At 46.1% G+C, this 23,093-nt stretch overlaps 3 protein-coding genes across 3 annotated transcripts in view; 1 reads left to right on the forward strand and 2 right to left on the reverse strand.

Annotated features, from left to right (window-relative positions):
- cabin1 (calcineurin binding protein 1) overlaps positions 1-2,893 on the reverse strand; it is a 34,011-nt gene extending 31,118 nt beyond the window's left edge. Inside the window, exons 1-9 of the mRNA XM_067227854.1 lie at positions 2,744-2,893; positions 2,554-2,590; positions 2,173-2,265; positions 1,920-2,033; positions 1,677-1,811; positions 1,356-1,536; positions 1,078-1,207; positions 633-782; positions 223-527 (exon numbers count right to left, since the gene is read on the reverse strand). Coding sequence (XP_067083955.1) covers positions 223-527; positions 633-782; positions 1,078-1,207; positions 1,356-1,536; positions 1,677-1,811; positions 1,920-2,033; positions 2,173-2,265; positions 2,554-2,556 — 1,111 coding nt within the window. The 5' untranslated portion in view covers positions 2,557-2,590; positions 2,744-2,893. The remainder of the gene's footprint in view (positions 1-222; positions 528-632; positions 783-1,077; positions 1,208-1,355; positions 1,537-1,676; positions 1,812-1,919; positions 2,034-2,172; positions 2,266-2,553; positions 2,591-2,743) is intronic.
- A 437-nt stretch (positions 2,894-3,330) lies between these two features.
- On the reverse strand, positions 3,331-7,583 carry ddx51 (DEAD (Asp-Glu-Ala-Asp) box polypeptide 51). The gene is made up of 16 exons (XM_067228068.1): positions 7,393-7,583; positions 6,948-7,270; positions 6,622-6,809; positions 6,371-6,521; positions 6,099-6,244; positions 5,941-6,012; positions 5,727-5,833; positions 5,528-5,636; positions 5,306-5,445; positions 4,980-5,181; positions 4,644-4,759; positions 4,285-4,401; positions 4,077-4,178; positions 3,918-3,981; positions 3,599-3,733; positions 3,331-3,465 (listed from the first exon to the last, which is right to left on the reverse strand). The coding sequence occupies exons 1-16, from the start codon at positions 7,413-7,415 to the stop codon at positions 3,439-3,441; spliced, it is 2,022 nt and encodes a 673-aa protein (XP_067084169.1). The 5' UTR covers positions 7,416-7,583; the 3' UTR covers positions 3,331-3,438.
- A 520-nt stretch (positions 7,584-8,103) lies between these two features.
- cenpe (centromere protein E) lies at positions 8,104-23,052 on the forward strand. The gene is made up of 51 exons (XM_067227944.1): positions 8,104-8,203; positions 8,476-8,585; positions 8,847-8,936; positions 9,042-9,160; positions 9,243-9,362; positions 9,462-9,543; positions 9,637-9,704; positions 9,785-9,859; positions 9,958-10,009; positions 10,104-10,191; positions 10,280-10,409; positions 10,509-10,628; positions 10,752-10,892; positions 11,269-11,410; positions 11,535-11,634; positions 11,725-12,076; positions 12,172-12,228; positions 12,322-12,489; positions 12,575-12,649; positions 12,774-12,842; positions 12,931-13,062; positions 13,177-13,354; positions 13,465-13,619; positions 13,720-14,010; positions 14,137-14,283; positions 14,362-14,602; positions 15,080-15,159; positions 15,285-15,431; positions 15,613-15,682; positions 15,779-16,023; positions 16,118-16,228; positions 16,362-16,775; positions 16,874-16,969; positions 17,053-17,136; positions 17,268-17,363; positions 17,455-17,643; positions 17,751-17,834; positions 18,042-18,125; positions 18,234-18,329; positions 18,466-18,546; positions 18,659-18,793; positions 19,054-19,248; positions 19,342-19,551; positions 19,945-20,157; positions 20,500-20,703; positions 20,911-21,087; positions 21,267-21,376; positions 21,603-21,700; positions 22,034-22,172; positions 22,267-22,559; positions 22,919-23,052. Exons 1-51 carry the CDS (start codon positions 8,148-8,150, stop codon positions 22,984-22,986), a joined length of 7,077 nt encoding a protein of 2,358 aa, XP_067084045.1. The 5' UTR covers positions 8,104-8,147; the 3' UTR covers positions 22,987-23,052.
- Positions 23,053-23,093: the final 41 nt, after the last annotated feature.

Consider the following 23,093-nt stretch of genomic DNA (forward strand, 5'->3'; position numbering starts at 1 on the left):
GGTTCAAATAAATAAATCTAATCTAATCAAATCAAAATGTATTTGTATAGCCCTTTTTACACGCAAGCATGTCACATAGGGCTTCACATACGCCCATAGAACTGCCCCTCAACCAACCTAAACCATCAAGGACCTCAAGGACAAAAACATAAATGTAAAAACTAAAACGTACTCTGAAATCAAACACATTCGTATGTCTCAACCCAGAGTTTTCGAACAGACCTTCGGGTGGGGCGGTCGTGGTGACCTCCACCGTGGCCTGGGTGGTGGCGATGTGGACCAGGGTGCTGGGCTGGGACAGGGTGGCTGGCTCTGGAGCAGGGAGGGGAGGCAGGGAGGAGCAGGGGCTGCTGCTGGGCACGGTCTGGCTCACGCTGGCCGGACTGGCGGGCTGGGGGATGCCCTGGAGGCAGTTGGGGTCTTGGTACTCAGACAGGTCGATCCTGCGGCCCAGACTGGGACGAGGAGCCTCGCACGTGGTCTGGTGTCTGTACATAGCCAGGAAGCTCTCGCCTATGTTCTTCCAACTGAAAACACATTCAGCATCCGTGTAAGCAATCCTACACGTAAAACAGGCTCAACGAGGGACTGAGGAGTCCACGGATCGACATGGAGAGGATCAGGATTCTCACGTGAAGCGGCGGATTGGCTGGACCAGCACCAGGTCTGGCTTGGGCTCCTGGACTGAGAAAGCCTGTCTGTGGAGTCGCAGGTCCATGGTCTCCTGGATGATAGCCTGGCTCTCCTCTTCATCCACCTTCACATAGTGGACGGACATGTTGCTGCGAATGGCACAGAGCGTGTTAGCTTTCGTGTACGTCACCGTTTCCCAAAGCGAGGCTTGAAAGGACAAAGGTTGGTGGAAGTACAATACATTTACATTACATTTAGCAGACGCTCTTATCCAGAGCGACTTACAGTAAGTACAGGGACATTCCCCATGAGGCAAGTAAGGTGAAGTGCCTTGCCCAAGGACACAATGTCATTTTTTCACGGCCGGGAATCGAACCGCCAACCTTCTGATTAACAGCCCGATTCCCTAACCACTCAGCCATCTGACTCCCTGTACAGACTCACCACTTCATGAATATGTGCATGGTATCCTTCCTCAGACAAGGTTGCTCCTCGAAGATCTTCTCCTTCAACACCAAGCCTTTGCTGTAACAATGATCCTTTTCCAAGGCTTTGCCGATGAAGTACAAACAGCCTGAACACAGGAACAACCACACACAAATTTCACCAACAAAACAAAAACGATTTCAAGACGAGCGACTGTTCCACCCATCAACACAGATGTAGTGAACTTTATGGGCACTCATAAGGGCATGGAAAATGTCACCAAGGATGTGACTCACAGCTGTAGTCACTGAGCGTGTAGAGGACGGTGATGAGGTTGTCCAGACAGGGCCAGTGGTCTGGGTTACAGTGCAGGCCCTCCTCAAACGCATGCCGGGCCAGAGGAATACGCACAAGCCGCACGGCCACCTGGCCGATCTTGTACCACATGTTCACATCCGTGGAATCCAGCATCACAGCCTGACAGACGTCACGTAAGACGAAGGGGCCATGTTATGAATGTCTTATATGCCATTTTAGGTCTGTCTAAGATTTGAAAACGTTTAGATTTCATTTGAGCGCCGCATGACGTGATGTATGACTCGCGTGCGTGATCTCACCTCCAGGTAGAACTCCATGGCGGTCTGCAGGTCGTCCCTCAGCACAGCCAGACTCGCCAGGTTTTTGAAGGTGGAGTACTTAAGCATGAGGCCTGGGTGTTTGAGACCGATCTTCTGGTTATCCGACGGCATGGCCTGATAGGTGAGAGGATGTTGCAGTAAGCAGAGTTCATGGGGCACTGTAGTATTCATGTCCATGGGAAATGACAATTAGAAACTAAATGATGTATCTGAACATTTTACCTCTTTGAGGAGTGGGGTTTTGAGGAGCTCATGGTAGGCCTTAGTAGACTCCTCAAACTTGTCATGCTTCTGAAGATCTAAAGCTTTATGGTATAGGGCAAACGCCTCGGCTTCCTGTAGAGGTAAAGAGTCTTGGTAAGTAGGGTGTTGAATAGGGTTATAGCTACTATGACAAGCTAACTATATCAATCACAGCTTAGAAAGTTCTCTCGTGTCGTGAAAGTTCTCTCTCGTGTCGTGTGGATTTGCACACCTGGGCTTCCTTAGTTCGACTCTTGTTGCTTCTCAGATGGTCTTCGGTTTCATCAGCAGCAGCCGCTGCTGCATTAAGAGCTGCAATCCGGATCTAGAATAAAGACGACAGTCCTAGTTGATAGGAAAACGGCCTGCAAACGTGGGGTGTTGTGGTACAGTGCTGTGAAAAGCACTATACTGTAGCAGACTGATAACTCACACCAACAGATAGTTGGCTTGCTAGCTAGCTAACGTTCGTAATTGCGACTAATAAACCAGGTTTTTAAGATAGCTATAGCGCCTCCAATGCATTACTGATCACTCTCAAAATATAACGTTTAGATCTTATTAATGTTAGTTATCTAGATGCATCACAAAGGTAATTTGAAAGACACTGTACCATTTCTATCAGCACCCACAATGGCGTTCAACTCCAGCTGTCGGGAACACCGAATTGACGTCAGAGATCAGCATGAAATGCATTCAAACACTTCACATCTGCAACTCAGCAGTGTGTGTAGCATACTGTATAAATTTAAAAATAAGATAGCTATATAGCTTGTAAGCTATCTAACAATAGCTCAATCTACCTGCCTTGTTGTGCTAGCTAGCCATCCAGCGTTCATTTAACTACGCTGCAAGGTGAATAACCAACCGTGTATCCATTGCCGATGGTATAATCAAACTTATTGCAAATGAGAGCTCTTGTTTTGATACCAACAAATAAACACAGTCAAATATGTAGCTAACGAGCTAGTTGTCTGCTCCCGTGCATAGAAACTTATTTGATATTCTTTGTTGCTGCCAGATAGACAGTACTAACTTGGTCTATTGGTTAATGCAACGCGGGCGCTTTCAAACCACCAATCCGAAACGCAGATATTCAAGTGAGCTTGATTGATAAGCCGGCGTTTCCCGTTTCTCTACACAAAGGTATTTCATGTTTGGTACTCACGAAATTGTGACGAGCCCTATTAAAGTTTATTTTCGCTCATTGATGTTGTGTGGATAGTGTAGTAGAAGAAAGGGTGACGTTGTTAATAAATAAACACTTGAACGGGTCAGCATATACGCTCGACAAAACATGACATCACCAAACATTTCTATTTTTTCATCAAATATAACGTTCTGGATACCAGGTTGAGTAACACTACTCTAACTCACTGTTACCTCCTCAGGATAAAAGAAACCGTTTATTAATGCACGTGAAGACATAGTAAATATTTTATTTGAAAAAAATAATAGTGATGAAAAAACAATCGCAGACTCCTTTGTCATCTCCATGTCAGACCCGCTTCTTCGCGTTTTCACTCTGTGGAGGAAAAATGCGCGTGTTTAGAAGATCCCATCTCTTAACATGCAAAACCGATGATACCAAACAAACAAGTCTGTGTTTTATTTAACCATACCCTGCAGTTACTGTAACAAACGCGTGTGTTTAGTACCTTAATGGTCTTCCCCAGCTCCTGCAGGATCTCTTGGTAACGACACTCCATGTTCTTCAGGTTGTTAGGCATGATGATCTGTTTTTGGATCCCTGGGCTGCCAGCATCAGACACCATTTTCAGGAAGTTCTTCTCCTATGAAAGTCACATCGCATACACAGTTTATAATAACTGCCAGATTACAACATCAAAGGACTAATAGCTAGATTCAACCAAACCTCTCTACTGACTATTATGCTGCCTGTACAGTATAGTAATGCTGGTTCGCTGGATTGGCTTGTTGACAATCTTACACATTTTATAGCATGTATAGTCTCACCTGCACTCCTAACAGAAATGTAAACGCCAGCCCAGCTTTTCCTGCTCTTGCAGTCCTTCCAATCCTGTGTCAAAAAGACATGTCAGATTATGGGTTTTACCAGTAACTGGGATGGTACCGAGGGTTAAAATTGGTAGTAGGAAATACCGAAAGAGATACCTGTGGATATATGCCCTGATGAACTGTGGTGCATCATAATTCAAGACACATTTCACTCCATCAACGTCAATGCCTCTTGCAGCAGCATCCGTGCTGATCAAACTTCAATAGAAAAAAAACAAAACAACTGTCAACATATTATATTGTGCCAAATTAGTGAACGTTAATGTTGTTTTGAGGTAAAGAAAATGGTGGATTTCACACTTACAGTTGGATTTTCCCCTGGTCAAAGTCCTTCAGGGTTTTCTTTCTCTCATTGGGTGAGAGCCGTGAGGAGAATTCAGCCACCTGCACTCCACCAAACAGCTTCACTAGCACATACAGCCTACCAACACACAAGACACCACATCAATATCATCACTGACTGACAAATAACTACACACATACTCATACCCGATAATGACAGAAACAATAATAATAGTAGTAATATAATAATCTATTCCTGTAGCACACACTTTTCCCCATCAACAGTGGCATATATGATGGGATTTTAACCGGCAACCTCTGAATCTGGAGGGAAATGCTCTACCCCAGAGATATACTGTACTTCTCCCCAGGTTTACTAACCTGTGAGCCGCGTCTCTGGAATTGGTGAAGCACAGAATAGGACTAAACTTCAAACGTAATAGGAAGTGGAGGAGGAGGAGGGGCTTCTTATTGAGTGTGCATGGCACGTAGTATTCCTACAGACAAAACAAAAACGTACTATATTTCACATAATTTTTACTTGTAATATAGGGGGAACGTGGGAGAAATTGAAGGATTAATTATTGGCATTAGTTAATCCTAATTTGTAGATCAAGTCTTACCTTATTGTACATACATTTCTTGCATTGTAATAAACATTGTTCATCTTCATATTTCCACTTCTTCCACTGTTCCATGGAAAAAGAAAGCTCTTACCGTCAGCCCCTCTGGGAAGTTGAACGTTTCATTAGGCTGGGAGACGTCAGTGTCGCTGGATGGGTTCTCTGACGCCAGCTGGCTGGGGATGGAGCTGAAGAGCCTGGGCTGGTACAGGCCCAGCTGCTGGAGCTTCTCTGGGTTCTGGGTGAGGGTGGCTGAGAACAGGAGCTTCTGCAGAGGCATCTGGGGTGGTGACAAACTACAACACACGCGTGAACCATGAAATGTCAACCCCTTACTCAGAACAAGGCACACCTCACTGTGATCCTTCCATGGAGAAAGCCCTTATTTTGATTTCTGTATCAGGGTGAGAGGAGGTTTACCTCGCTGCTGTGATGTGTGTGGGCTCAGTCCTCCTGAAGATGGCGTCAGGACCACTCCTACATTTGTAGACAGCCTTGGTCACCTGACTCAGCCAGGACTGGTGCATGCTGTCAATCATACGGTCTGCCTCATCAATGACCTGCAATCAGACCATGAATTAATTTAGATTCACAACTCCCTGCCCTACAGTGTATAACAAAGGGTGGAAGTGATGTCCTCACCAGGAAGCGGAGATGCTCAAGACTGAAGCCAGCGTTCAGGTTGATGTGGTCAACCAGTCTTCCTGGGGTGGCAACGACAATGTCTGCTAAACAGCAGCTGTAGCCGCCTCTGTAATGAACCCCCAAAACAATACAACGCCCCGTTGGAATCATTTTACATAGAACACTAGAAGAAGAACACTAAGAACTTGATCTTTACCTGTTTTCAGAAAGGGAAGCCTGCTCTGCACCGAAAGACTTCTGACCTGCAAGTATAACCACTTTCAAAGTGGTGCCCTCAGCATACGAAGTGAAGACTTTACAAACCTGTTTGAACGGTGACATTGGAATGTTTTAGTTTTTTTAAATAGGTGTGAGGCAGCCCTTATTGATCATATGTTTAATCGTAAAAATACTGTTTTGTCCTGAGTTACCTGCTGTGCAAGCTCTTTGGTGGGCAGCACGACCAAAGCCCTGACTTCACACACAACGCGTTGCATTAATGCCTAAAACGAGATTAGGAAAACGAAGGCCGTTAATTTACCCTGAATGAATGTGTACCACGCAAGTGACAAACATATTTTGTTCTAACCTGAATCACAGGGAGAACAAATGTCAGAGTCTTGCCGCTCCCTGTCGGTGCAGACACACAGATGTCCCTGGGCCTGTAACCCCCTCTTCCTATCAGGAAGCCATGGCACACACTTTCCAAAATGGCAGGGATCACTTCCGCTTGAACTGTTTCGAGACAACAGCTTGGGTAAGTGACGGGAAACCCAATAACATCAGAACAGCTTTGTTTAACCAAAGCTAAAATAACAAAACAACACCCAACAGCCCACGTCATGGTTTATGTCCACTAACCTGGGAATAGATTTTGGATTCCATTACTCTCCAGTTTCTTCATAATCTTAGGGCTCATCCGCGGGACATCAGAAATGGGAACCAGGTTGCTTTTAATGTCTCTCTGAATCGCATCTGGCTTGGAAAGCCACTGTGGTAGTATTCTGTGAACCTATGACGATTGAAGAATTGAGAGTTTATTCCGTGTGAAAAGCAAACTGTATTTTATTCTCTGTTTTATATACAATGGTGTGCGCAAAAAAACACTGTACCTTCTGGATCCTTTTTTGCTCGTGTCCTCCAAGGATTGTGAACCCAGTAGGAGCAACGCCGTTTTCGGTGTTCTGTTCCGATGGATCAGTCTGCGTTTTTGTCACTATGCTCTGCTCCCCTCCATCTTCATCCTCTGGCTCTTCTACAGCAACAAGCTCATGATCAGGTTTCGCCATCTTTACCTCTTCTGAAACCCAAGAAGTAATGTGTACACAGAAAGAAGAAGAAAACAATGACGATATATTAATGAAATATCTGTCAAATCTATGGCAATTATCTTTTGTATAATCTGAGGATGTGTAAGAGCAAAACAATTAAAACACACCTGACTTTCCGTCTGATTTCAGCTTTGTCTTTTCAGAGCCCTTCTTTTTTTTCTTACGTGGTTTATTATCGTCAGGGGAACCTCCATGTTCTACAGCGTCAGGAGCATGTGGGAGAACCTGGTTCCCCTCACCTTCCCTTTTCTTAGCGCGTTTTGTCTCCTTTGGGTGGTCCACCTTACTTTTACTGTCAATTTCTGCCTGAACGTGTGCGTTATGACAAGCCAATTTCTGTTTCTCTTTGGCCTTCTTCTGCAGTTTAGCCAGCAAGTCCTGAGATCTAGATTCTTTGTTGGTCTCCTCATCATCATCTTCTCCAAGGTACCTAGAATGTGATCAGCATGTAATATTAGTTTTAAGTTCTTATAAATTTTGTCATCACTCAAAAAGTAGGTGAATTATATGGTGACTGATTACACCGCTGAAGAAAGAGGTTTGCTCAATTACCTGTTGATAAGAAACAGGGCCATGTCAAGTTGTCCCAAGTGCGCCTACCTGTTTTCTATCTTCCTAACTGAAACTGTCATACACGTTACTTAACTAACAAGACACTTCGGGAGCTTCTTTGAAGCTGTTTCATGAGGCAGCAATATCCAAAGTTAGATACTGGGGTTGAAGCCTAGCGAACTATACTTCATCAATCTAATGTGCCTCAGTTTCTATCCACACACATGAGTCTCTGAACATATTCCAGACGCGTGATGATGACGTACTAGATGATAAAAAATAATAAAAAAGACTTCTTCTGTTGTGGTTCTGGCAGATTGCTACCAACGTTTATGAATATCTGTACTGCCACCTGCTGTTTGAGATTTTTAAACCAATATAATTCTTCTTTTTAATTAATAATCAGTCTGGACATTAGGGGATGATGATGATAGGGAGAGTTGTGGGGCTATTTGCACATTTCATCTGGAAACTGGTGAGGGGGACGGGTATGGATATTTTGCTTTGTTTATTTTATGATATATTGAATATGTATTAGACTAAGCCACCAGTTCACACTCCCGAACAGTTAGGCGGCGGTACTGCGTCATAAAAACTAAAAGAAGAAGAAGCAATCTTCCAATCACAAGTGACCAGAGGTTTTTAGCGCACAATTTAAAATAGGCATTACACTTGTCTGGGCAGTAAGAGTACAGACTGTCGTTATGTGTGGGGGAAGAAAATAAGTAGTGGCGACAAAAGGAAAACCTATTACAATGACAGAAGAATCAGCTGTAAAAGTGTGTGTACGTGTTCGACCTCTCATAGAAAGGTAAAATGACTCAACTAAAATAAACAAACATCGTTAGTCCTTAGCAGATGGCAGACAGGACTTAGACTAAGTGCTAGAGCTACTGACTGTTGAGTAATACAGTTGCTAGCTCTAGCTATTTTACGCGTCGTTAGCCTTGCTCCTCTCGCAAACAAACCAAGAGAGGCAGCTAGGCAAGCTGGCTAACAATAATAGCGAGTTATATTTCTAATCTTTGATTTAGTGTATGTGTTGATTTCAGCAAGCGGGCTAACGTTTTTCCTTTATTGCAGAGAAGAGGAGTCAACGGACTCAACAGAGCATGGACAAGTATTTTGGAAAGCTGATAAGCATTCAATTCAACAACTGGATGATGGAAATCTTTCTAAAAGCTTCAATTTTGGTATTGTAGTGCTAAGTTTCTTTTTCGCCGTTCTTCATAACTTTAGAGATGACACAATGAATTTATATATCAAATTGATCGATTTAGCATACAGCCTGACGTCTAATTATAAATGTTAATAAAGAAAGTTTATAAAGAAAGATGCGATTGTTGTTTTTCTTTCTTTCTTTGAGCTGACCGGTAGCTTACACTACAGCAATTAAACTGGTATAAGTTACTGAAACGAGACTGTTGCTACAATCATATTTCCTTCTGTGACAGACCGAGTTTTCAATTCGGATGAAACAACCGATCAGCTCTATCAAGAACTCGCAAAACCTCTTGTGGTCTCCGCTGTCGAAGGATACAATGGTAACGATTGGTGGTGACATGCATAAATGATAGAATAACATGTTTTTGTTTTTGTTTAAAATATATAGCTAAATGTATTAAGTTGAATAAATGTTTAATCCTCAGGAACAATATTTGCTTATGGACAAACTTCCTCCGGAAAGACTTTCACTATGATGGGGAGCGATCTTATTCCAGGAGTAATACCCTTAGCCATGGAGGATGTATTCCAGACTATCAAAAATGTAAGTGATGATTTTACTCTTTATATTGAAATAGATGTGAAAACGATAAAAGATTGACTGGGATTTTCTTTTCTGCTTTTAGTGGCCAAAGAAGGAGTTCTTATTGAGAGTGTCCTACATGGAAATCTACAATGAAACTGTCACAGATCTGCTATGTGACAGTTGGAAAAGGAAGCCGTTAGAAATCCGTGAAGGGAACAATGTAAGCCTGTGTTAAAATCCTGTGTGGTGATGGAGGGGGTAATGTGCTGTTACAATACAGGGGTGATGCTGGTTGGCTTCAAATTCCTTGTCTTTGCAGAAAACTGTTTATGTGGCAGACCTAACAGAGGAACTGGTGACATCCCCTAACCAAGCTCTTGCGTGGATTCGAAAAGGAGAAAGTAAGATATTCACATTTTGTGAATAGCTCAAATGGCTGTTCTTTAAGTGTGCTTCACCTGTTACATTTCTCTCTACATTGTCCACCCTGTCAGAGAACCGTCACTACGGAAAGACTAAGATGAACCAACGGAGCAGTCGATCACACACCATTTTTCGCATGGTGAGTCAAACCGCGGCACAGCTAGTCGAGTTTAATGTCTGATGCACGTTTGTTGGCAATAATGGATGTGTTTTGTTCAGATCATCGAAAGCCGTGAGAGTAGTGACAACTCGTCTGGTGAAAATGCAGATGGAGCTATTATTGTATCCCATCTGGTGAGTTGTCAAGTTGCAAATCGGTATGTTTCGTGAGCACTGAATTGTGCAAATCACCAATTATTTATTTGTCTTGTCCCCCTCCCTCTTTCATGTAGAATCTGGTTGACTTGGCGGGAACTGAGCGGGCCAGCCAGACTGGAGCTGAAGGTAATAGAGGTTTAAGTGGTAATAGTTTTGTTATTATGCTTGCAAAATCTGTTCTTTCTGAACCTGGGCGTTCTGCTTTTGAATTCTGCTTCAGGCACACGCTTCAAGGAGGGATGTAATATCAACCGCAGTCTGTTCACCCTTGGTCAAGTCATCAAAAAGCTGTCTGATGAAAGCCAGAGGTTGGAAAAAGCCCTTTTCAGGCAGATGTGTCGTATCTTGGTGGTTGCTCTTGCATTGTAACATGAACCTTCTGTCGCTCTCAAACAGGGGTTTCACCAACTACAGGGACAGCAAGCTGACGCGAATACTGCAAAACTCCTTGGGTGGAAATGCGAAAACGGTCATCATCTGCACCATCACCCCAGCAACCATCGAAGAAACTGTCAGCACCCTTCAGGTTGGTAAAATACGTAGACTCCCTGGAGAAATCGTTGGCGGACATGTTTCAAACTTTTTAGAATGAATCAAGTTTTTGCCCCTCACCCCTATGATCCAGTTTGCCAGCGCAGCGAAGAAGATGAAGAACGACCCGCACGTCACAGAAGTCTCTGACGAGGGCGCTCTTTTGAAAAGATACAGGAATGAAATTGTGGATCTCAAACGACGCCTTAATGAGGTGAGTCTACCTCATGAGAAACTAGGTCACACGAGCATGGACATATTACCAACCTTTATGTTATTTCTGAGGATGTGTGAAGACTATATAAATATAGTCAACTAATTGCAATGACTTTCTCAGGTTTCTTCGGGCACTCAAACGACGGAGTCGCTGTCCCAGCTTCTGCAAGAGAAGGATCAGCTGCAAAGAGAACAACAGGACAGGATAAAAAATCTGACCCAACTTCTTGTAACCAGCTCGAACTTTGTTCCAGTCAAAAAGGTAGCTTGCCTCTAAATTGCCTTCAGTAACGATGACGCATGTAGCTGCACTGCCATCGCTCTCTTCCATGTCATGTTCTATGGTTTATACCTGGGTTATACAGTGGAGTCAGGTGGCTGAGCGGTTAGGGAATCGGGCTAGTAATCTGAAGGTTGCTAGTTCGATTCCCGACCGTGTCAAATGACATTGTCCTTGGGCAAGGCACTTCACCCTACTTGCCTCGGGGGAATGTCCCTGTACTTACTGTAAGTCGCTCTGGATAAGAGCGTCTGCTAAATGACTAAATGTAAATGTAAATGTAAGTCGCTCTGGATAAGAGTGTCTGCTAAATGACTAAATGTACCTGGGTTTATACCTGGGTTCTGTCTTTGCCCAGGTTCCAAAACGGAGAGAGACCTGGGGTGGAAAGCTACTGAGGGCTCCAAACCCACTTGACTTTAAAGTTGGAAATATTGGCAGTTATGTAGAGCCTTTCTTCAAAAAGCGAAAAGCCAGCATGTTGACAGAGCAGAATGAAGGTGAGCAGCAAATGTGCAGTCGAGGACTGCGTTCCCGGTGTTGTCGTGTTATTCGGTGTTGTGCCTTGATCTGATTTCATCGTGTTCAAGCTTGTGTGTTGTGTCTGTGTGTGTGTGCTCCCAGACGGAGAGGACATTGATTCGCGTTGGTATGTTCCTGATGAGTCGACTTTTGATATGGAGATGGATCAAAGCTGCGTGACAATGCGCAGCCATTTAGAAAAGTGAGTGTGCACGTGTGTCCTGTCGCCAGCACGGTTTCCACTGCATCGTCATTTAAACTCGAAGTTCAATGCTCTTTTTTACCTCACCAGTGGATCTCCTCAAAGAGTCAGCGAGTTGTCTGACAAGGTCTCTTGTCTGGAGCAACTGCTTGAAACTGAGATTCAGCAGAAACAGGACGCCATGGAAAAGTTCCAGGATATGGACATGAAAATGGTTGATCTAGAGCAAAAACTTGAAACTGAGATCAAGCAGAAACAGGACGCCATGGAAAAGTTCCAGGATATGGACTTGAAAATGGTTGATCTTGAGCAAAAACTTGAAACTGAGATCAATCAGAAACAGGAGGCCATGGAAAAGTTGCAGGTTATGGACATAAAAGTGGTAGATCTGGAGAAACGTCTGGAGGAAAATTCCCAAATGGCCAACGAAGATGAGACGCAGGTTTGTTTCTGCAGTTCTGTAACAACAATGTAAAAAAAAATCCTACGTTGAATTGAATGTAAAATTAAATTTCCAGCTACCTCAATTTATTACAGATGAAGCGAGAATTTGGGGATTCCTTACAATTGTGTGAGACTCTAATGGCTGAAAAGGTACGCAGCGACTCTACCTCTTTTTATACACTTTTACTTGTGAACATTTCTACAGTCTGAATTCTTTTAACTCTCCTTGTGTTTGGCTGACAGGCAATTACCTCTTCTGAGTGTGATTATCTCAAGCAAGAGCTTGGCATCTTCATAGAGCAGACAAAGCGCTTGGAGAAAGACAATTCTGCCCTCCAACAGGAGCTGAAGGCCAGGAAGGAAATGGATGAATTTAAATCTCTGGAAGAGGAGTGCAAAAAAGAATACGAGGTGACCTTAGGAGTCAATATTGTCGTCACAGAAAATGCCCTACACATATTTTGCTGACGCCTGTGTGTGTTTTGTAATCCACCAGAGAGAACTGCAGAATGAAATCTCCACTCTTAAGAAGACCATGGAGACCTCTGAACTCAAATGTCAAGAGCTCAAAGTGAGACTACTAATGTTGAGGAAGTTGGAGGGGGATTTTTTAAAGTAAACTGCATGTGGTTTGTCCGTTGGTGCATGCTACCTTTCCTAACTGCCATTTTGTAATTCTCCTGGGATCCCTTCAGGCCAGTTTGGAAACCATGTCAGAAGAGCTCAAGGAGAAGTCCGACTGGGCCGAGGAGCTGCAAATTCTGGTATGATAAAGTCCTTCAAACTCACTGGCACGTGCCCCCCCAACCAAGGCCCTGTCTTGTCTCATAACCATCAGATTTCTTTCTCCAGAGCGACAAGGACCTGGTCCAGCAGGTGAAGCAGCTGCGGCGCTCTCTGGACGACGCCGAGGGCCTGAGTCTCGACACCAAGAAGGAATGGGCCTTTTTACGCAGTGAGAACATCTCACTCAAGGAGAGGGATGTAAGCGTCTCGCGCCTCGCTGTCAACAGATTGGAGTCAAATGCAAAACGAAACCCAAACCACGCCGTTTGTGACCGTTTGCCACGTTTGAACCGCTCTGCCGCCATCTCTTAGGTGACCCTGACTGCCGATGATGAGAAGATGAGAGCGGAGGTGAACAGACTTCGCCATCAGCTGGAGTCGGAGAAGTCTCGCTTCAAAAAAATGCAGTCGGACCTCCAACGGGAGCTGCAGGGCGTATTCGACGAGAACACCAAGCTCACCACTCTGCTGGACGGAAAAGTCCCCAGAAGTACGGCATGTCTCGTTCTCCTGTACCGGCCCACGGTGTTTAGTTTGTTTTACTCTGGTTATTCCGTTCTTAATGGGCCTTTTTGACCACGTTTCTTCTATTCCTCTCAGATCTCATAGATAGTGTTGAACTTGAAAGAACGGTTTCTGAACTCAAGAAGGAGCTTCAGGCCTGTCGTGAGGAAGAGGGAACCCTGCAAGCTAAGTTGGACCATCTCGCTGGGCTCCAGGACCTTCCGGATAAGGTGGACGGTTTGACGAAACAGGTGAACAGACGACTGGGTAATAACGTCCACCGTTTTTTGTTGTTGTTTGTTCTTACGATCTGTGAACCTGTCTTTTCGCTTGTTCTTTCCGCTCCCCCAGGTATGGGACCTGACTGAGAAGCTCTGCGGGGTCCAGGCAGAGAGAGATGGTTTGGTGTCTGCCAGCGCCGGCCGTGACGAGGAGATTCTGCGGCTCCGGGAGAGCCTCCAGGCTGGTCAGGAGCAGCTGGAGAGTCTCCAGGCTGACCTTAGCAGCGCGGCGCTGAGGGAGAACAGCCTCGACCTGCAGCTCTCTGAGGCCAACACACAGCTGGAGAATCTTCGCGAGGAACTGGAGTGCTCTTTGGCGCACAACAGCCAGCTTTTGACCGTGGAGGAATCCAACTTGAGAGTAAGTTAGGGGTTGACTGTAGTGGAAGAGGGTGACATCGACTGCGTCTGGTAAAAATGAAAATGCTTTCCTAACCCTATTTTTAGCACGTCATGTGAGTTTGTTATTTATGTGTATTTAACTCAGCTTGAAGAGAGTCAGAGGCAACAAGCATCCGTTGAAGAGAAACTCGGGGAAGTTCAAGAGCTTGTGAAAGTCTTGGAGGAGAAGATTGCTGATGGAGAATCTGTCAGCGGTAGAGAGGAACATTCTGGAAAGATATTGGAAGAACAGGTACAGTTCCTTCCATGTCTCTACTCTCAAACGTCTCCATAGAGGAACGTGTCTAACTCTGCTGTGTTTCTACAACAGATCAAGCAGTTGGGTGAGGAGCTGGAGAGTGTTCGAGAGGAGAGAGACCGTCTCCTGTCTGAGAAGACAGACACTCCTCAGAATCACTCAGAGGAGCTGGAGGAACTGCTCTCTAAAGTGACTTCTCTCACCGAGGAGAGAGACCGTCTCCTGTCTGAGAAGACAGACACTCCACAGAATCACTCAGAGGAGCTGGAGGAACTGCTCTCTAAAGTGACTTCTCTCACCGAGGAGAGAGACCGTCTCCTGTCTGAGAAGACAGACATTCCTCAGAATCGCTCAGAGGAGCTGGAGGAACTGCTCTCTAAAGTGACTTCTCTCACCGAGGAGAGAGACCGTCTCCTGTCTGAGAAGACAGACACTCCACAGAATCACTCAGAGGAGCTGGAGGAACTGCTCTCTAAAGTGACTTCTCTCACCGAGGAGAGAGACCGTCTCCTGTCTGAGAAGACAGACACTCCACAGAATCACTCAGAGGAGCTGGAGGAACTGCTCTCTAAAGTGACTTCTCTCACCGAGGAGAGAGACCGTCTCCAGTCTGAGAAGACAGACGGTGCTCAGAATCACTCAGAGGAGCTGGAGGAACTGCTCTCTAAAGTGACTTCTCTCACCGAGGAGAGAGACCGTCTCCTGTCTGAGAAGACAGACGGTGCTCAGAATCACTCAGAGGAGCTGGAGGAACTGCTCTCTAAAGTGACTTCTCTCACCGAGGAGAGAGACCAGCTGCAGGAGATACTGGAGGGAGTGAGGGAGGAAAGTAACCAATTTAAGATGGACATACAAGAAAATGTGGAGATGGTGAGAGCTAGTGGCGGTGGGGGGGGGTGAATAAACTTGGGATGCAACTGTCAAAGTATGCACTTATTTAAGAACTTAATGTAACTTTTTTTTCTTCTAATATTTCAAAAACTGTGTTTTGGCAGATGATTGAAAATCAAGAAGAACTAAGGGCAGCCCTCGAGAGGAATCGCGAACAACAGAAGAGGATTAAACAGTTGGAGACGGCCCAGAGTCCTCTCCAGAGCAACCTGGGCAGTGAAGACAGCCTGCTGGAGGAGCTGCACACTCGCGTATGATCCATCACTGCTGTTCACCCATCGTGACAGTGTTCTGCTCTATATTTCATTCATTTAGCAGACACTTTCATCCAAAGCGACATACAAACAGCGCATTTAGGAAGTACACCAGATCATTTGTATTCTAATAGTATTTTACCAGACACATTCTGATATCATCTTGTCTGTACCCCAGATAAGACAGTTGGGTGAGGAGCTGGAGAGTGTTCGAGAGGAGAGAGACCGTCTCCTGTCTGAGAAGACAGGCACTCCTCAGAATCACCCAGAGGAGCTGGAGGAACTGCTCTCTAAAGTGACTTCTCTCACCGAGGAGAGAGACCGTCTCCTGTCTGAGAAGACAGGCACTCCTCAGAATCACCCAGAGGAGCTGGAGGAACTGCTCTCTAAAGTGACTTCTCTCACCGAGGAGAGAGACCGTCTCCTGTCTGAGAAGACAGACACTCCACAGAATCACTCAGAGGAGCTGGAGGAACTGCTCTCTAAAGTGCCTTCTCTCACCGAGGAGAGAGACCAGCTGCAGGAGATACTGGAGGGAGTGAGGGAGGAGAGGAACCAACTCAAGAGAGACGTAGAGGAGATGGAGATGGTAAGGGCGTTTTGTGAAGTTACTGAAGTTTCATTTCATGAATGCTAATGAAGACCCGATGCCACGTTATTTCACTTGCGTCCTGTCCTTGCAGTGTGTGGTGACTAGCTCATTGAACCGTCATGGCGAGGACAATGTCAAACAGCAGCTGTCCTCTGACCAGCAGAACCAGACTTCAGATAACAGCTCTTTACTGCAAGAGCAGGTGACTTATACCGGCTCTTACTGGGTCTTAACATTTCAGTTATAATCACTTGAAGGATTTATGGTCGTACAAAAGGGTTGATTGGCATTAGGTCCCGTATTTGGTTCCAACGATCGTTTTGTGTTCTCTGCAGATGAAGGCTGTTAGCGAGGAGCTGGAGAGTGTTCGAGAGGAGAGAGACCGTCTCCAGTCTGAGAAGACAGACGGTGCTCAGAATCACTCAGAGGAGCTGGAGGAACTGCTCTCTAAAGTGACTTCTCTCACCGAGGAGAGAGACCGTCTCCAGTCTGAGAAGACAGACGGTGCTCAGAATCACTCAGAGGAGCTGGAGGAACTGCTCTCTAAAGTGACTTCTCTCACCGAGGAGAGAGACCGTCTCCAGTCTGAGAAGACAGACGGTGCTCAGAATCACTCAGAGGAGCTGGAGGAACTGCTCTCTAAAGTGACTTCTCTCACCGAGGAGAGAGACCAGCTGCAGGAGATACTGGAGGGAGTGAAGGAGGAGAGAAACCAACTCGAGAAGGAACTAGAGCAGAATATAGAGTCTGTGAGTGAACTGGGCTATTGACCAAAGTGTACCTTTTCTGACTTAGTATTTGTGTGATCCTCTAGATAGAAAAACTAAAGATGCCGTCTTTGGAACAGGTTGTGCAGGTCCACGCAGAGCTGAAACAGCAGCAGCATCTGAACTCTGAACTCCAGACTGCACGAGAGCAACGAGAGGTTCAGCTCCAGCAGCAGGTACGTCTCTGACACAGTTTTGCGACGTTGTAAACACACTTGACACATCAAGAAGTCTTAATTTACCAATGAACGTTCTACAGATCAAGGATCTGGAAGAGGAGCTAGCCACAGTGCAGGCAGAGAAGAGCCAGCTGAAGACTGACCTGGAGGAGAATATGCAGATGGTGATTGTTTACCTGGGCCGTGTAGTCTTCCAACCCAGTTGTAGTTTTGCCGTGTCGACGGTACATGGCACTGTGGGGCTCTTGAAGATTATTAGTGTCCTCAAAGTTTGTCTGCCACGTTGTCATTCCAGGCCAGGGAGAATCAGGGACTCTTGTCCTGTCTTCAAGAGGAACACAGGCAGTGCGGCTCTGATCTCGAGGAGAAGGAGACTCTGCTACGACAACAGGTAAACAACTGGGACTGTTCAGCCGGCATCATTCGGACCACACATGTTTAGGTACAAATTCGAACCCTTTCTCTCTCTCTCTGTAATGAAGACGAAGGAGCTGAGCGAGGAGCTCGATGGTTTCCGAGTAGAGAGAGACCGCCTCCAGGCCGAGCTGGAGGAGCTGCTCTTCAAAGTGACTTCCATCACCGAGGAGAGAGACCAGCTGCAGGAGATACTGGAGGGAGTGAGGGAGGAGAGGAACCAGCTCAAGAGAGACCTTGAGGAGGCAGAGGAAAGAGTAAGAGGGGCTTCCGTACTTCATTAGAAAGCCATCGCCGAGGCTTTTAATTAGGAGCTTTATTCACATGATTTATATTTCTATGACGTTCATGGTGTCTTTATCAGATGGTCAAGGCCCAGGAGGACTTGAGAGAGCAGCAAGATCTCCATAATGAAGGAGAAGAACGAGAGGTCCAAATGAAACAGCAGGTCAGTGGAAGAGTATTTGACAGCTGATCAATAGATCACAGGATTGACCCTCACACACCCCCACCCCCACCACCATATGGCACTTTTGGATGAAAAAAAATTGTCTGCTTAAATAAACATTTATTTTTAATGACTCTTAGCACACATTCAAATCCTGCTGTTTAGATTCATCACGTTTTAACTTGTGTGTGTGTTTCCTCTGTTCAGATAGAGCAGCTGGAGTTGGAGCAGGGGAGTCTGAGAGAGGAGAAGGCCGAGCTCCAGAGAGACCTGCAGGATAACGTGCACATGGTGAGAGACTGCGCTGCTCCAGGAAAATGGCTGGTCTCTCTCGCGGAGAGAGATTTCTCACTCCCTTTTAACTGAAGCGTTTGAGCTGACGTAAAGGTGCTCTCTCAGGTTCTGCAGGTCCAGTCTTCCCTCAGAGAACAGCAGCATGTCAGAGAAGAGGAGCAGGTTGAGATGGAACATAAGGAGGCCCAGTTTAAGCTACAGGTCAGGCTCAGTTTCAGGGCCTGTAGGCCACCCGGGGTGGGCTTTGAAGGGGAGGATTTGGCCTCGGCTAACTGTTACATCAAGTCGATCTGTATAATTTCTTATGATAAACAATTATTATGTATATCTCCCATAGTTGAGGAAACTAGAGGAGAACATACAAGCCCTCAAGGAGGCCGAACTCCATTTGGAATCGGAGGCGGAGAGCTCACATCAGGTCCGTCTTCCAGCACACAAACGCAATATAAACACCACACACAGCCCTTCCACTCCAGACTGTCTCCTGTAGCGGTTTTCCCTAATGAACATGTGTCCCCCCCCCCTCGCAGCTGCTTAGCGAGGCCAAGCAGACCATCCAAGTCCTGACGGAGCAGATGAAAAGCCTGGAGCACAGCACCAGCGTTGCCAGGGCCCCGGGAGAGAGACTGAGCCTGGGACTTGAAGACTCCAGTCAGCAGCTGCAGGTGAGCTCTCCCCTGAAGCTCTGCGTTTGTCTGTCGGTAGTCCAAGGACAGGCATCAGAATTGTTAAGTCTTGTTCCTTAGGAGCATATGGTTGTAACGCTTTAGTTCGACATTAATCAATTTCCACCCTGTGTCGATCCCTATCAACCATGTATAAGTAATACTAATTATTTGACATGAAATAGTCATATCAAGCCTGTTTGAAATGAGTAGAGACGCCGTCACTTAACTGTAACCATATGGTGGCTTGCCTTTCCTAGGACTGCTTTGCGAGGTTCCAGCGGGTGCTGGATGTGCTATCACAGGCGGAACTCGCACCCCTGGAGGACGCCACCGTGGTAGAAAACAAACTATCCTTACTGGTGCTCCCCTATGTTCCCAAACCCACGAAAAAGCGCTACGGCAGCATGTACAGATGCACAGCGGAGGTCAAGCTCGGACTGTTTGAAACAAAGGTGAGGGTGGCCTACAGACATCGGTGCTTTTCTAGCCCTCCTTAGTGGGGATGGTTTTTCCTGATATTTGTGTCATGTGATTAACCATGGCAGAGTGTGTTGAGAGGCATTGCTGAGGATTACCGATGTGGCTTCGAGGCCCTGGTGAAGCAGGACCTGGCTGTGTTTGAGGAGAGGAGACTCCAGGATGTTCTGCTGTGCAGAGCCCAGGCTGCCTGCTACTCTGTGAGGGGTGGAGACCTCCAGCAGGGCTGGGAACAGAGACTTTCCAAGCTGAACCACAACAGAGGAGATTACCTTCAGGTGGGGGTGGACAAAAGCCAATTCATTTCTTTTGGATCTTTTTTCAAAAATATTTTTCAAACCTTTAGAAACTTTTTTTACTACAGCCACACCAAGAATTGTGTTCGCCCCACCATGAAACAAGCAATAATATTTAGTATTCTATTGTGTATGAATTCACATTTAAATTCAGACATAAATTCAGCCCCACGACTGTATGGATTACTTTAAATAGTGTTGCAAATAACCTAGACCCATGAAAAATGCAAAAACCCAAGAATTTACATTTTGGGACAGACCAAGTTCAGTTTGGGACGGTTCATTTTGCACTTTGGGACGGCACTGGGACAGTGAGGAGAAAGGTTAGTTGCGAGCCCTGTATACATGACGTTATTTGTTTATTCTGTATCTTAGAAAATGACCAGAGTTTTGGAGAAGCTTGAAAAGAACGTTGCTGCTTTCACGGGCGCCATGACGGAGCAGCTCAGAACATGGCAGCTGGCCACCCAGGCCCTGAGAGCCGTGTGTGAGATCCAGCCAGCGGACCCAGCTGCTGTGGAGAGATACCTGCAGAGAGAGCTGCCTCTCCGCTCCTCTGCTGCCCAGCACAGGAGGACGGCCCTCCAGGTACATGCCCCATCATTTGGCCCTCCTAAATTTAGACATCTCATTGGATTATCTTCAAGCCAATTTACATAAACATTTTATACAAAGTCACATGTGTATGAACTGTGCATATAGCAAGTCCAGCAGATGAGCAAGGATCAGAAGGGTCGTTTTTCAGTGATTTGTGCGAAGAAATGCTCAATTTCTTTACCTGACACAGTGCAACAATAACATGATTGCAACTTAAATATCTCCTTGTTGCGATGATGGGGGTCAGTGCAACAGTATCAGCACCACAATTAATGGTATATCTATCCAACTGCTTATTTAGACCTGTGGTTTGAAACTGTTCTCCATTTTCAGGGACTGCAAGATGAGCACCAGGATCTGCGGGTGGAGCTGAAGCAGGCTGAAGAGAGAGCTGCTGTTCAAATGAGAGAGGAGAGGAGCAAGACCTTCACTCTGCTGCAGGGGCTGGACAAGGCCCCCGTCCAGACTGAAGTAGAGCTCCTCAACACCAACCAGCGACTGGCCCAGCAGCTGGAGCAAGCCGAGACAGAAATCCAGGTCCTTTTCATTTGAATAATGTATTCATTTCAACGTCAGATTTTTTTGTTTGTTTGTTGTTGCTTTGATTTGTTGGATGGCGTACTTCACAGTAGATTTGTTTTTGGTATCCAAAAGCAACCTGCAGGGGCGGGATTTGAACCCGGGACCTCTCGATCTGCAGTTAAACGCTCTACCACTGAGCCACGGCCTTCCTTGTGTCAGCAGGTGATGCAGCACAGGGTGGTTCAGCTGGGGGACGCTCAGAGGAAGGACGAGGACAGGGTCTCCGCACACCAACGGGCATCCCAGAGGCTCCAGGCTCAGCTGCAGGACGCCTGCGCCCAGGTCCAGGAGAAGGAGGCCGCCAACCACACCCTCAGAGACAGACTGAGGAAGACCGAGGTGAGCGCCAGAGATGGAGAACAGACTACTCGTTCAGTAATGTACTGGATTCCAAAGTCCTAAACACGGCCCTGGACCTTGTTCCAGGCTGCCTGCAGCTTTCATTATTATTGATTTATTTGTATAATTAAATTCCCTTGTAATGCATGACCTCTCTGGCTTATGTTTACCTGATGTTCGTCCTGGTCCAGGCTGAGGGAATGCTGCCTCCCAGTGTCATGGAGATGAAGGCCAGAGTGGTGAAGATGGAGGTTGAGATGACGGCGTCGTCCACCAAACACCAAGACGAGTAAGAGAGAACCGCTTTGCATCGTGAACCGCGCGACGACACGTTTACGTTACATCGTGTTTAGGGACTGGAAGCTGGTTGCTGTGAGACCATTCCTATCTATGTTGCACCGTACTCTATTATACTTGAAATGCCACTGTTGTTGTACCGTACCTGGTTTAAAAAAAACGGATTGATTCTGGATCTCCTTTGGATAAGTGTTGCTAAGGGAGTGTCATTGTGGCAGGATGCTGAGGATGACCACGATGCTGAACCATAAGGAGGAGGCCCTGAGGAAACTGAGAGAGACGCTGAGGAAGACCCAGCAGGAAGACGAGCAGTCATGTTAGTAAAGCCCTGACACGGCCCGAGACCATGACCTCCTCCGTGTGGCCGCAATCTCTCCCTCCTCAGCTCCCTGTCTCGCTCTCTCCTGGTCTCTCTCTCTCCTGGTGTCTCTCTCTCTCCTGGTGTCTCTCTCTCTCCTGGTCTCTCTCTCTCTCCTGGTCTCTCTCTCTCTCCTGGTCTCTCTCTCTCTCCTGGTCTCGCTCTCTCTTGGTCTCGCTCTCTCTTGGTCTCTCTCTCCTGGTCTCTCTCTCTCTCTTGGTCTCTCTCTCTCTCTTGGTCTCTCTCTCTCTGGCTTCTCCTAACCCATAACCGCTTATCTTTCCATTGCAGTCGTCATGGAGGGAAAGGAACTTCACGCTCGACTGACCACCACCAGAGGGCGCACTCTCCAAAGCAGCGTTTCCCAGGAGAAGAGCAAGCTGGAGGAGGAAGTGGCTCAGCTACAGCAGAGGATCAAGGACCTGGAGAGGTAGGGATATGGAATGGTGATTGTCGTGGTCCAATTAGGGATGTCATATAGGAAATCTGCAACAAAAAGCAAACGTGTCTCTGTTGTTTGACAGCTTGGTGTCCAGTCAACACACTGAAATGTCTAAATGGAAGGATAGAGCCCTTAAACTGAAGGGGAGGAGGAGAGAGGTGTTAGACAAGTCTCCAAGCACTCCCACCAAGACACGTCTGCCTGCCATGTCCGAGGGCCTGTTCCTCGGGTCGCCTAAGAGAGGCCAGGATTCTACTAAACCCTCCATCCTCGACTCTCCCAAAAGCAAGTTTTTTGATGCTCGACCGGGTTCTGAGATCAGTTTCAGCCATCCCAACCAGTTCTTCGATAACTCCCGCCTGGAGACCATTCCAGGTAACGAACGGGACTCATTCTGAGGTTTACAGAGCAGGGAAGTTTCTCTTGAACATACTGAAAGTAGGCTCATGTTTTACCAGAGATTGCATGCATTCCTGTCAAAGCTGATGTGGATTATGGAGATGAATATGCAGAGCAGGGTAATTAGTGACATGCTATCCCCACTGTCTGGGCTTGAGGAATTCACTTGCATGTGCAACCATTACCGTCTCAGTCACTAATAGTCAGCACTGGTGTTTGACAATCTCCCGGGTTAGGAAGAAGGTCTAATGTCTGCCTTTTTTAGACTTTCCCCTGACTGTTGTCATGGTCCACGTGTAGCATACAGTAACTAACCGTGTTATTTCTCTTTTCAGCTGAAGATAAAAAAGAAGAATGGTGGCCACTGTCACCTAAACAAGAAGAAACATGCAAAACGCAATAAATTCTCGACCTTTTTATCTACCTTTTAAATTGTACACGTATTTAGCAAATCTTCTGTTATTGTTCAACGTCCTAATGTTGTGTTTTCAATAATAAAGAGTTTGTTTC

Source organism: Osmerus mordax, chromosome 24 (genome assembly GCF_038355195.1).
Source record: "Osmerus mordax isolate fOsmMor3 chromosome 24, fOsmMor3.pri, whole genome shotgun sequence".
NCBI lineage: Eukaryota > Metazoa > Chordata > Actinopteri > Osmeriformes > Osmeridae > Osmerus > Osmerus mordax.

What these genes read in the sequence shown, in the direction of transcription:
- cenpe (XM_067227944.1), top strand. Translation starts at nt 8,148, where the DNA reads ATGACAGAAGAATCAGCTGTAAAAGTGTGTGTACGTGTTCGACCTCTC. An exon ending in TATTCCAGACTATCAAAAAT is followed by an intron (nt 9,161 to 9,242) that starts GTAAGTGATGAT and finishes TTCTGCTTTTAG; the next exon opens with TGGCCAAAGAAGGAGTTCTT. An exon ending in TAGAGCAGAATATAGAGTCT is followed by an intron (nt 16,776 to 16,873) that starts GTGAGTGAACTG and finishes TCTTTGGAACAG; the next exon opens with GTTGTGCAGGTCCACGCAGA.
- ddx51 (XM_067228068.1), bottom strand. Translation starts at nt 7,415, where the DNA reads ATGGCCCTGTTTCTTATCAACAG. An exon ending in GCTTCCCTTTCTGAAAACAG is followed by an intron (nt 5,637 to 5,726) that starts GTAAAGATCAAG and finishes GGTTCATTACAG; the next exon opens with AGGCGGCTACAGCTGCTGTT. An exon ending in ACTTCCCAGAGGGGCTGACG is followed by an intron (nt 4,760 to 4,979) that starts GTAAGAGCTTTC and finishes TTTTGTCTGTAG; the next exon opens with GAATACTACGTGCCATGCAC.